This window comes from Belonocnema kinseyi, chromosome 3, assembly GCF_010883055.1.
Source record: "Belonocnema kinseyi isolate 2016_QV_RU_SX_M_011 chromosome 3, B_treatae_v1, whole genome shotgun sequence".
Lineage (NCBI taxonomy): Eukaryota > Metazoa > Arthropoda > Insecta > Hymenoptera > Cynipidae > Belonocnema > Belonocnema kinseyi.
The window spans coordinates 120,893,678-120,907,003 of NC_046659.1; the positions used below are offsets into that span (position 1 = coordinate 120,893,678).

A 13,326-nucleotide genomic window follows, 5' to 3' on the forward strand; every position below is an offset into this window, starting at 1 on the left:
GGAAATGAGACAATTAAAGATATTGAGAGTCTTTAAGGAATTCAGGGAATTCAGAATATTCCAGGAATTTAGGAATTACATTCATTTCAGAAATTTAAAGATTCTTAGGTACTCTGACTTTTCCAGGGATTTTAAAGAATTTTCATGAAATCCAAGGAATTTAGATATTTCAAAGAAATGAGAGAATTCAAGAAACTCAGAGATTTTGAGGAAATTTAGAATATTTAAGCGAATTAGGAAATTCAGAGAATTCAAGGGCTTTCAGATTATTTAGGAAATTAAAGAAATTCAAAAGATTAAAGAAATACTGATAAATGGTAGAATTCTGAGGAATTTAAAAGATTTGAATAGAGTTAAAACAATTCGAAAACATGCAAATCATTAAATTGTAATTCAATTAGACCTACTCTTCTAGGCGAAGAAAAAAATTCTGCTGAATTTACAGGATTTTCAGTTGAAATGACAGACTTGACAATGTAAAATTGTCAATTTGACATGGAAGGTTAGTGAATGTTACAGAAAATATTCGTAAATTTAGAAATTACCTGAATATTTTGTATACTCTGCAGAAAATTTGGTAATCTTTACAGAAAATCTATGCTTGCCCTATTTTAACTGGAAATCCTGTGACCTCAACAGAATTTTTTCTGCGTGCTAGAGAGGTTCCCAGAATGTGGTGGTGTCGAATTATGCAAGAAGAGTGATCGCTTTACGATGACGCACAGTAGCATAACATTATGACCGTAATATTTCTCTCACTTTCAATTTTCATAAAGTAAAATACTTTTCAAACAAACTTTTCTCAATGCCATTCAATCCATTAAAAAACATAATTTCGGTTAACATTTATATGTTACAAAATCGACAAGGTTTCATACAAAATTCTTTATTAACAATTAGCTCTACAATTATTGTAAAAATTGTGCTTTACTACATCAGCTAAATCTTTGGGGAGGATAATTTTATTTTTTTACAAAAAAAGAACAAAAATTTGGTTTAAAGCTAGTGGAGCGGTAAGCATACTTTCCTTTAAGGAAATGTTTAGTAACTGATAAGGACTTTGATAGGTAATGTGTAAAATCGTATCATTAAATTTTCCGAAATTTCATTTATCGTCGCCTTCGCCTTCCTCTTCTTCATCAAATTCGCCCTCTTCTTCAGCAGTTGCCTCTTGATATTGTTGATACTCGGACACCAGATCGTTCATATTACTTTCAGCCTCAGTAAATTCCATCTCGTCCATACCTGTTATAATTTTTGAAAAATAAAATGTATTTTTTCATTATTTTTAGAGATTCTGAGCTACAGCCACCTTTTATAATTTCTTTCGGCTGTTCTTCTGTCTGTTGTACTTTTGTTTATTGGAAAAGGGAATGGAAGAGAAGAAAAGAAAAAAGAAGAGAGGAGGATATTAAAGGACTTAAGGAAAAACTTGAAAAACGAAGAATTAAGGATCATTCTAAAGGAATTAAAAATCCTTTAAGGAAGTAATGAACTCAACAGGATATAAAAAAGAGCAGAGAAGAGTAAAGAGGAGCAGAGAGGAGTGAAGAGGAGCAGAGAGAAGTGGAGAGGAGCAAAGAAAGAGTAAAGATGAGTAGAGAGGAGTGTAGAGAAACAGAGGAGTGTAAAGAGGAGCAGAGAGGAGTGGAGAGTAGTAGAATGGATCAGAGTAAAGTAGAGTTGAGTGAAGAGGAGCAGAGATGAGAGGAGAGAAGCAGAGTGGATCAGAGTGGAGTGAATAGGAGCAGAGAGGAGTGGAGTGGAGCAGAGGAGAGTTAAAAGGAGCATAGAGGATTGGAGAGGCGCAGAGAAGAATAAAGAGCATCAGGGAGGAGCAAAGAGGAGTGGAGAGTAGCAGAGTGGATGAGAGTGGATGAGAGTGGAGTAGAGAGGAGTGAAGAGGAGCAAAGAGGAGAGGAGAGGAGCAGAGTGGATCAGAGTGAAGTGAGCAGGAGCAGAGAGGAGTGGAGAGGAGCAGGGGAGAGTAAAAAGGAGCAGAGATAAGAGGAGAGGAGCAGAGAAGAGCAGCGAGGAGCAGCGAGGAGCAGCGAGGAGTGGAAAGTAGCAGAGTGGAGCAGCGTAGCGGAGAGTGGAGTGAAGAGGAGTAGAGAGGAGCAGGGAGGGCCAGAGAGAAGCAAAGAGGAGTTCAGAGGAGCATAAAGGAGAGGAGAGAAATGGCGAGGAAAGGAGAAGAGATGAGACTAGATATGTAAAAATGTTACAAAACTATTTTTTGTAGGGGCATGTCACCCAATTTTACTAATTTTTTTCTAACTATTTAATAATATTAATACAAATACCTTCTCCAGTGTACCAATGCAAGAAGGCTTTTCGCCTAAACATAGCAGTGAATTGTTCAGAAACTCGTTTGAACAATTCTTGAATAGCTGTCGAGTTTCCAATAAAAGTAGCTGACATTTTCAACCCTCTAGGTGGAATATCACAGACAGCTGTTTTTACATTGCTCGGAATCCACTCCACGAAGTAAGTACTATTTTTATTTTGTATGTTTAGCATTTGTTCGTCAACTTCCTTCATTGACATTCTTCCTCGAAAAACTGCTGCTACTGTCAAATATTTGCCATGCCGTGGATCACAGGCAGCCATCATATTTTTGGCGTCGAACATTTGTTGTGTTAATTCAGGAACTGTCAATGCTCGATACTGTTGTGATCCTCTGAAAATTATTTTATTTAAAAAAAGGTGTGAATAATAATAATAATTATTTAACAATAAATACAAGCGTTGTCTAAAAAATCAACTTTCGAGTAGATGGCAACGCAATCCCTAGGGTGGTGCTTGAACATTAAAATATTCATTTTCAAAAATGGTAACTCTCCAATCTTTTCCCCTCAATGACATGAACTTACTGGATTGTATTTCAATTTAAGAAACAAAAGTTTTGTTGATCCTGACATTTTTTTAAATTTATTTTGTGGGTGCAAAATTGGTAGAAAATTTTAATTTGTTGGTATTTCTAGTCTACTTTGCTTATTTTTGTCATTTTATCTTTTTTTTAAAAACTTACAGAATAACCAACAAATTTTTTTGAAATTCTTACTTCAAGTGAAAAACTGGCAGAGGGCAGTGACATGTTCCATTAGAATGTATAATTGAAAATTATGAAAAAAATTTTGGCTAAATACGCGAAATTTTGTTTTTAATTGCCCTTTTGGATTTGGCAAGATTTACAAATAAATGTTAATCTTGACGAACCTGAAAAAGTATTTTTTTTCCTTTTTTAAAACAGAATTCCTTTATTCAGCATACATTTTTCCCTTCAATTTCAATATTATATCCTTTAATTTCATATTTCGGTCTTTTAAACGACTGAAAAATCCCGAAAAATACAATTAACGACACTTTAAAGTTCGCAAAAAATAAAATATTTGGTAAAAAATTTCTTATATTATAAAATATCACACTATAAAATTTCCAACGCAAGAGTATTACAAAATTATAAAATTTTGAATCTAAACAGTTGAAAAATTATTAAATAATTAAAAATAATAGTAAATGAAATATTTTTATTTGATGAACAAGTTTCGTATTTTATGATTTCTTCATTAATAAAATCTTTTTTCAATTATTTAGATACGGAAATTTTTAGATTTCGGGAAATATTTATCATTAGGAAATTTTAAATTCGGTAAATTCTCAACTGTGGGGAATGTTATTCGAAAATTTTAACTTTCTCGCAATGTTTAGTCCATCAGAATTTTTATAATTTTGTGAATTTTCCAATTAGATCATTTTTTTGTGAATTTTACAGTGACGAGAATTTCCATTTTATGGATTTTCCAGTCGACCATGTTCAGATTCAGAAATTTTTCTATTTGAAAATTTTGCTTTTTCGGAAAATTGATAGGGTATGATATTTTTATATTTTGGCAATTTTATTTCGGGAATTATCAATCATGAAGAATTTTAAATTGAGTAATATTATAAATTTCTTTAATTAGAACATTTTCGTTTTTAGGAAATTTACAATGCCGAGAATTTACTTTTTCGGTATTTTCCAGGCATCTCTGTTTTGATTAGGGAATTTTATACTCTCGAAAATATCCTGTTTTGGAAAATTCATAGTGTCGGAAATTTCATCTCGGGAATTATCTATCATTGAGAATTTTCAAATTCTTTAATATTATAAGCTGTCGTGAATTTTACAGTATTAAGGATTTTCTTTTTTTTTGGGGGGGGGGGTCTTTCAGGCGTCTCTGTTTATACTCAGGATTTTTACAGTTCAGAAATTTTCCTGCAGCGAAAAATTTTTAGTGTTGGATATTTTATAATGTCAAATTTTATAGCTGGAGAATGATCTAATACCGGCAATTTTCCAATTCTGCGATATTATAAAATGTTGGGGATTTTACTTTGTTTATATTAGGAAATTCCTTCTATAATCAGGAATTTTCAAATTCAGTAACATAATAAATTGCCGAGACTATTAACTTTTGGGAAATTTGATAATTTCGGGAATTTTCTACATGAAACAATTTTCTTTTTCGCGATTGTAACCTACAATGAAATAAGTTTCTTTTTCGGAAATTTTACGGTATCGAAAATTTTTTTTTCGGGACTTTCCATGCGTCCCTATTTAGTTTCAACAATGTTATAATTCGAACATTTTTTTGTACTGGAAAATTTATATTGTAGGATATTTTATCATCTGGGAAATTGTATGGGACCCGTTCATTTTTGGGGACGGATAAAAATTCAGAAAGTTAAAATTTCAGAATGGGTTATAATACATGATGGTAAAAATTAGGAATAACAAAAAGTCGAAAAGAGGAATAAATCAGAAATCCTAAACTATCAATTGTACTTATTCGGAAACCAAAGAAGCGGAATGGGTAAAAATTCGAAAACGTTGAAATTAGGAGGGTGAACGATTAGAAATAAGTAAATATACGGAAAGGAAAAATTCGGTAAGTAGAAAAATTCGGAAGAGTCAATAAATGTACCAATTAGCAGATGCATAATTTTTTAATTATGGTAGCAAAAAATATTTATCACAGTAAATTTAAATATCATATCATAATAAATTTATGTTGTCCGTCATTTTCAATTTTTCACGAAAGAGTAATTATTTTTTATCATTATATAATTTAAAACAAATTTTCAACGTACAAAATAAATTTATTATATGATATTTAAATAAGCCGTGATAAATATTTGTTTACTATCATAAATGAACAATTATACACCTGCTAATAGGTACATTTATTAACAATTCCGAATTTTGCTACTACCTTAATTATAACCCATTCTAAAATTTTACTTTTCTTAATTTTCACCGTTCCGAAAAATGAACGGGTCCCAATTTTATTTCGGTAATTGTGCACCATTGGAAATTTCCAAATATTAGGAGGGGGTAATTTTCCCTTGACCAAAAAAAAGCAAATTTTGTCCGGTATAAATTTGATCCACCCTAATAAATACGTGACACAAATAGCGCGAAATTTCAGTGAAACAAAGATATGGTTAAAGGTTACATGATTATCTCGCAAGAAATAATGTTCTTGTCCGGGAATGAGTACTGCAATAAAAATTGCATGTCCCTTGAATGACAAACAATCGCAATTAATTCTCCATAATTATAGAGAAGAAAAGAGATCTTTAGGATTTCATCAGAAGAATTACCTGGACGTTAGAGGGGCAAAGCCTGGGATGAAAAAATGCAGACGTGGAAAAGGCACCATGTTGACAGCCAGCTTTCTAAGGTCAGCGTTGAGTTGACCCGGAAATCTTAAGCAGGTGGTGACTCCACTCAAGGTCGCGCTGACAAGGTGGTTCAAGTCCCCATAGGTGGGTGTCGTCAACTTAAGTGTCCTGAAGCAGATGTCATACAGAGCCTCATTGTCTATGCAGTAGGATTCATCAGTGTTCTCCACGAGCTGGTGTACCGATAGGGTACAATTGTAGGGTTCAACTACTGTGTCCGACACTTTTGGAGATGGAACGACGCTGAAGGTCATCATGATTCTGTCTGGATACTCCTCTCGAATTTTCGAAATTAGGAGGGTTCCCATCCCTGCTCCAGTGCCACCACCGAGGGAGTGAGTCAGTTGGAAACCTTTTTTGATTACAATATTTTTAATTAAAATGTGACAAACTCTTCATATTATTTGGAAGTCCTTGCAATTTTCTGAATTATCTGAATTTGTGAAAAATTCAGGGAATTCAGTAAAGTCAGAAAATAAATTCAGAAAATGTAGGGAATTTAGGAAATTCAGAGAATTTGAGGAATACAAAGAATATAAAGAATTGATAAAATCCCAAGAATTACAGAAATTACGAAGACTCAGTGAATTTGAACAATTCGAAAAATTCATTAACTTGAAATAATATAGAGAATTCAATAATTTCAAAGAATTGAATAATTTTAGAGAATTCAAATAATACAGAGAATTCAAACAATTTATTTAATTTAGAGCATTCAGGTTTAAGAAAAAAAGAAATTCAAACAATTCAAAAATTTCAATAATTATAAGATTTCAGAGGATTCAGAGAATTTCGCAGAATCCAGGTAATTCGCAAGATTCGCAGAATTCGCAATATTCCGAAAATTTGCAGAATTTAGAGATTACGCAGGATTCAGATCATTGGGAATATTAAAAGTGTTCCGAAATTTCACAAGATTGAGAGACTTCAAAGGATTTAGAGAATTCAAGGGATTCACAGATTTCAACAAATTCAGAAAATTCAAACAATCCAGAGATTTCAAGCAACTCAGAGAATTAAGAGCATTGAGGGAATTTGAGGAAATAAAGGGATTCAATAAATTTAGAGATTTCAAGAATTCTAGGAATTCAGAGGATTTAGAGAATTTGCGGGATTTAAAGAATTTGCAGGATTCAGAGAATTGAATCAATTGCGAGAATTGAAACAGAGAATTCAGGAAAGTCAGAGAACTCAGGGGACACACAGAGTTCAACCAGTTCAGAAAATTCAAACAATTCATATAATTTAAGCAACTCAGTGAATAGAGAGCATTCATGAAATTTAAGGAAATAAGAGAATAAAAAAATTGAGATTTCAAGAATTCTAGGAATTCAGAGGATTCAGAGAATTCTCAGGATCCAGAAAATTGAGAGTATTTCAAGAATTCACAGTATTCAGAGATTTTAGAGGATTAAGAGAATTCAGAGGATTTAGAGAACTCAAAGAATTCCGAAAATTCAAGGATTTACCGAATATAATCAATTTAGACAATTTTAACAATCTAGTTAATTCAGAACATTCAGGCAATCTAAGAAAATAGAGGAATTAAGCAAATTTTGAGATTTCAAGAATTCTAGGAATTCAGAGTATTTCGAGAATCAACACGATTTTAGAGGATTACGATAATTCAAAGTATTAAGAGAAGTCAAAGGATTGAGAGAAATCAAGGGATTTACAGAATTCAATCAATTTAGAGAATTCAAAGCATTCAGGAAATTTATGAAAATAAGGGAATTAAAGAAATTTTGAGATTTCAAGAATTCTAGAAATTCAAAGGATATCGAGAATTCGCAAGATTCAGAGAAGTCAGAGCATTCAGGGATTTCAGAGTGTTGAGGCAATTGAGAGTATTTAGAGAACTCAGAGAATTTAAGGGATTCAGACGATTAAAGGAATTCAGTGACTTTAAGAGTTTAACAAAATTCAAGAGATTCAGAGAATTCAAGAGATTTAGAGAATTCAAGGGATTCAAAGGAATGAAAGCAATTCAGAAAATTGAGATCGTTAAGATACTGTAGAGAATTCACAGGAAACGGAGGATTCAGAGTATTCTGAGAATTCCGAGAATTAAAGGGATGAAGACAATTGAGAATATTTGTAGTATTAATGGAATTTAGAAAACTCAGTAATTCAGAGCGTTCAAAAAAAGTAAAAGAGCTTAAGAAATTCCAAAAATTAAGCGAATTTAAAGACTTAAGGGAATTCAGAGGTTTCAGATCATTCAAACGATTCAAGGGGTTCAGAGAATTTAGAGGAGCTTGCAGAATTCATAAAATTCATATTATAATGAAATTCAGATAATTCCGAGAATTTAAACAAATTCAGAGAATTCAAGAAAATCAGAAAATGATGGAAATTCAGAGAATTCCGTAAAAGACATTTTTATCAATTTTATTCAGAATCATTAATATTAGGTAGGTCGAGCTGAAACTCACAATTTCTCTTTAAAATTAGGCATAGGAGATAGATCAAAACTCATTTTTTAAATAACACCCCCATGAGTAGGTCTATCAAGCTAGCACCTCCACAAACGAAATTCCCAAATTTCTTAATGTCAGAATTTTGGGCTTTTTTGGGCTGTATTACCGATTTTTGGGCTCCGCTACTTTTGGTAAAAATTCAAATTTTGAGTGGAGGTGCTGACTTGAATCAAGCCAGCACCTCCACTATATAAAAATTGAAAGAAAAAACAATCCAACACGTCATAATTTTGGCTTTTTTTGGGATCTTGAACGCACCAATAACCAATTTCCAAAAACCTCCCCTACAAAATATAAAACCACCCTCTATGTAAAAAATCAAATTCGGAAAAACAAAGAACACCAGAATTTTGGGCTTATTTTGGGCTCTAAAATTCATGAAGAAAAATAAAAAAACTACCCCCATTTTCAAAAAACCACCCTCTTGCAAAAAATAAAATTTGCAAAATCCAAAATGCACTAGATTTTTGGCTCATTTTAGAGTCTCAAATGCACTTAACATTATATTAGAAAAACCACCCCTGTGTAAAAAAAACTTCAACCTAATAATAAAAACTTAAACCTTGATGGTGGCAGGTGCTAGGGACCAAAAATCGAAGTAGGTATTTTTAAGAAGCCCAATAATCATAAACTCTACTGACACTGGAAAATTCTCAAAAATATTATTTTTGGACAAAGTCATATATACATGGTAGAGAAGGGTTGATTTTATCAGTTAAGGGTTGAGTCCCAAAAATCGGAGTGGATATTTTCGAGGAGCCCAAAAAGCAGAGACTACTTTAACACTAGAAAATTCTCAAACATATTATTTTTGACAAAGTCATATATACGTGGTAGTGAAGGGTTGATTTGATACGTTAACGGTTGAAGCCCAAAAATCAGTGTGGGTATTTTCGAGGAGCCCATAAATCAGAGACAACATTAACACTAGAAAATTCTCAAAAATATTATTTTTTGACAAAGTCATATATACGTGTTAGAGAAGGGTTGATTTGATACGTTAAGGGTTGAAGCCCAAAAATCAGAGTGGGTATTTTCGAGGAGCTCATAAATCAGAGACTACATTAACACTAGAAAGTTCTCAAAAATATTATTTTCGGACAAAGTCATATATAAGTGATAGAGAAGAGTTGATTTTATACGTTAAGGGTTGAAGCAAAAAAATTAAAGTGGGTATTTTCGAGAAGCCCAAAAATCACAGACTACATTAACACTAGAAAATTCTCAAAAATATTATTTTTTAAAAAAGTCATATATACGTGGCAGAGAAGGGTTGATTTTATACGTTAAGGGTTGAAGCCGAAAAATCACAGTGGGTATTTTCGAGGAGCCCAAAAATCAAAGACTCTACTGAGACTGGAAAATTCTCAAAAATATGATTCTCCACATCTTTGGACTACAACCCTCAACGTTAAAAATCAGCCCCATGTTAACAGACAATTATGACCTTGTCTAAAAATAAACTTTTTTGAATTTGACAGTATTACAGCTTATTGGGCACTTTAAAAATATCAACACCGATTTTGAAGCTCCAACGCTTGCCGGTAAAAAACAACTCCATGTTAACAGGCAATTATTAAGTCCAAAAATAATCTTTTTTGAATTTGACAGTGTTACAAGAGACTCTGCTTATTGGGCACTTCAAAAATATTAACACCGATTTTTGGGCTCAAACAATGATGATTTTGTCAAAAAAAAAATCTTTTTGGGATTTGACCGTGTCACTGGAGACTGCTTCTTGGGCTATTCAAAAATATCAACACTTATTTTTGGGTTTCAAACCTTAAAGTTAAAAAACAGCCCCATGTTGACAGGCAACTATGCCCTTGTAAGAAAAAATGTTTTTCAGAATTTTTGGCGTTATTAGAGTCTCTATATTTTTCGTCTCGTCGAAAATACCAGCACTGATTTTTGGCCATTAATCCTTAGCGTATAAAATCCACCCTTCTCTACCACGTATATGACTTCGTCAAAAAATAACACTTTTGAGAATTTTCTAGTGGCAGTAGAGTCTCTGTTTTTTATGCTTCTCGAAAATACATACTCTGATTTTTGGGCTTCAACCCTTAACTTATTCAATCAACCCTTCTCTACCACGTATATACGACTTTTTCAAAAAATAATATTTTTGAGAAATTTCTAGTGTTAATGTAGTCTCTGATTTTTGGGCTCCTCGAAAATATTCACTCCGATTTTTGGGCTTCAACCCTTAACTTATCAAATCAACTATTCTCTACGGTGTATATATGAATTTGTCAAAAAATAATATTTTTGAGAATTTTCTTGTGTCAGTAGAGTTTATGATTATTGGGCTTCTTAAAAATGCCTACTCCGATTTTGGGTCCCCAACAATTGACGTTAAAAAACAGTCCCTTGTTAACAATCTTTTTCGGATCAATCTTTTTTTGGGCAAACCAATCTTTTTCGGAATATTACAGTGTTACTATAGTCCTTGATATTTTTCGAATTTTACGGTTCAAATGGAGTCTCCGATTTTTGGGCTGTTCAAAAATGCCAACATCAAGGTTTAAGTTTTCATCAATAGGTTGATGTGTTTTTACACAGGGGTGATTTTTCTAATATAATGTTAAGTGAATTTGAGACTCTAAGATGAGCCAAAAATATAGTGCATTCTGGATTTTGCAAATTTTATTTTTTGCAAGGGGGTGGTTTTTTGAAAATGGGGATAATTTTTTTATTTTTCTTCGTGCATTTTAGAGTCCAAAATAAGCCCAAAATTCTGGTGTTCTTTGTTTTTTCCAAATTTTATTTTTTACATAAGGGTTGGTTTTATATTTTGTAGGGGTGGTTTTTGGAAATTGTTTGTTGGTGCGTTTAAGAGTCTAAAAAAGCCCAAAATTCTGACGTGTTGGATTTTTTTTTCTTTCAATTTTTATATAGTGGAGGTGCTGGCTTGATAGCCTCCCATGAGTCTGTTTTATAGTGTCTCAAAAAAATCCGTATATGAATGTAGCAATTTTCTCTTGCAATAGAGTTAGAAAGTTGCGGTTTTTTCTAATTCTTTTAGCTTTTTTTAACATTCCATTTAAAGTAAGGCTATGAATAATTCAATTTAACAAACATAATTGTTTAAACAATTTAGTATTATTCTTAATAATATTGTATTTGGTTGCAGCTTTTTCTGGTTCTTTCAGCTTTTTTTAATATTTCAATTAAAGTAAGGCAATAAATGATTCAAGTTAACAAACCTAATTGTGTAAACAATTCAGTATTATTTCCAATAATATTATATTTGGTTGCGGCTTTTTCTGATTCCTTTAGATTTTTTTAACATTTTAATTAAAGTAAGGCTTTAAATGATTCATGTCAACAAACCTAATTGTTTAAATAATTTGGTATTATTCTTAATAATATTTTATTGGGTTACGTCTTTTTCTGTAATAATGAACATTTCGTCCACTTTTCACGTACGATAGTTGCGGTTTTTTTCTGAAATTTTTAACTTTTTGTCCACTTTTCACTTTTGTAGGTAATAATTAATGCAAGTTAAAAAAATGACTAAGTCAAAAATGCATAAAAATTGGATAATTATAGAAAAAACTGAAACTTTCTAACATTAGTCTAAGAGAATATTGTAATTAATAATGAAAATTTTGTTCAAAAATTATCTATGTTGAATGTAATTTATCATTGGTTCATCCCATTCGAAAAGTTAATAATAAGTTGAAAAATTCTAAAAAAAACGCGAATTTCGAACTCTATTTTAAGATAAAATTTCTTCAAACAATAATAAATTGTTTAAGGCAGTTTATATAAACATCTAATTATCACTATAAATTATTAGTTATTATTAAGTATTATTTATTATTATTATTTATTGAAAATTCAGTAAAAAGATCATAATTAGTGCCAAAAACTAGCAAAACTCAATTTTTCACTTATGGGGTTTTTGGGACTCTATAAACAGACTTCTGGGGGTGATATTAAAAAAGTAAGTTTTAATTTGTATTCTAAAGCTAATCTGCAAGCGAAATCTTGAGTTTCAACTCGATTTACCTACCTTTGACGATTCTGAATCAAATTAACAAAGATGTGTTTTTCCTGGAAAAATTTTTAAAAATGTATGGGGCTTATGGAACCTCAAAATATTTACAAAAACACATTTATTATTATTATTAATTTTTTTCGAACCAATTTCCGAAAAATGTGAATAAAAATTAATTAAACACTAGATTTTCAGAATCAAATATTTCAGATTTACCTTGTAAACAATCACAACTTTCGGCTTCTTTTCGAACGACGTCCAGGACAGAATCTACCAACTCGGCACCTTCTGTGTAGTGCCCCTTTGCCCAATTATTTCCTGCCCCACTCTGGCCAAAAACAAAATTATCTGGCCGAAAAATTTGCCCAAATGGTCCAGATCGAACAGCATCCATCGTCCCGGGCTCGAGGTCCACCAAAATTGCCCTAGGGACATATTTCCCTCCAGTCGCTTCATTGTAGTAAACATTTATTCTCTCCAATTGCAGGTCAGAGTCTCCATGATAAGTTCCCGTGGGATCAATTCCATGCTCGTCCGAAATTACTTCCCAAAACTATTTAAAAAAATATGTATTTGTTATTTTATGATTATAATCTCCATTTTTCGAGTTTTGAATTTTAATATAATAATATTTGCTTTTTATTAAAATTATTAGCCAAATCCTGTTAAAAAGGTTTTAACAATATTTTTTGACGTGAGGCCAACTTACCTTCGCGCCTATTTGATTTCCGCATTGTCCTGCCTGTAAATGTGCAATCTCACGCATATTTTTTTCTCACTTTGGGCTTTGTTTTTAGGGAAGTAAGGGTCAATTAATTGTAAATATCAAAATCTGTCTTCTTAAACTTTTGAACCAGAACGATGAATAAAGGTGTGAAAGTGGTTTTCAATAAAGAGTCAATTGTTTGCTCTCCCTGGTTACTTTCTTACCATAACTTAAAAATATATTTAGAAAGAGTGCTCCCAATTTTGGGATCTTTTCGTATTATTGAACGAATTATTGAACGTCCGACAAAATTGTTTGCAGCAAATAAAACTCATTAAAACTCCTACTTTGATTACAAAATAGACTTATTAATTGATGAGTAAAATAATGATTTGATTTTTTTCCCT

The 13,326-nt window shown here is 31.9% G+C and overlaps 1 protein-coding gene across 1 annotated transcript; it reads right to left on the reverse strand.

Annotated features, from left to right (window-relative positions):
- Window positions 1–903: 903 nt before the first annotated feature.
- Window positions 904–13,107, reverse strand: LOC117169008 (tubulin beta-4B chain-like). The gene is made up of 5 exons (XM_033355059.1): window positions 12,923–13,107; window positions 12,430–12,766; window positions 5,647–6,079; window positions 2,304–2,680; window positions 904–1,245 (listed from the first exon to the last, which is right to left on the reverse strand). Exons 1-5 carry the CDS (start codon window positions 12,977–12,979, stop codon window positions 1,106–1,108), a joined length of 1,344 nt encoding a protein of 447 aa, XP_033210950.1. The 5' UTR covers window positions 12,980–13,107; the 3' UTR covers window positions 904–1,105.
- Window positions 13,108–13,326: the final 219 nt, after the last annotated feature.

Excerpts from the sequence above, each read along its gene's own strand:
- LOC117169008 (XM_033355059.1), bottom strand. The coding sequence starts at position 12,979 with ATGCGTGAGATTGCACATTTACAGGCAGGACAATGCGGAAATCAAATA. Across the intron at positions 2,681-5,646 it reads TTTGCCCCTCTAACGTCCAG|AGGATCACAACAGTATCGAG; the intron begins GTAATTCTTCTG and ends AATAATTTTCAG. Across the intron at positions 1,246-2,303 it reads GCATTGGTACACTGGAGAAG|GTATGGACGAGATGGAATTT; the intron begins GTATTTGTATTA and ends AAATTATAACAG.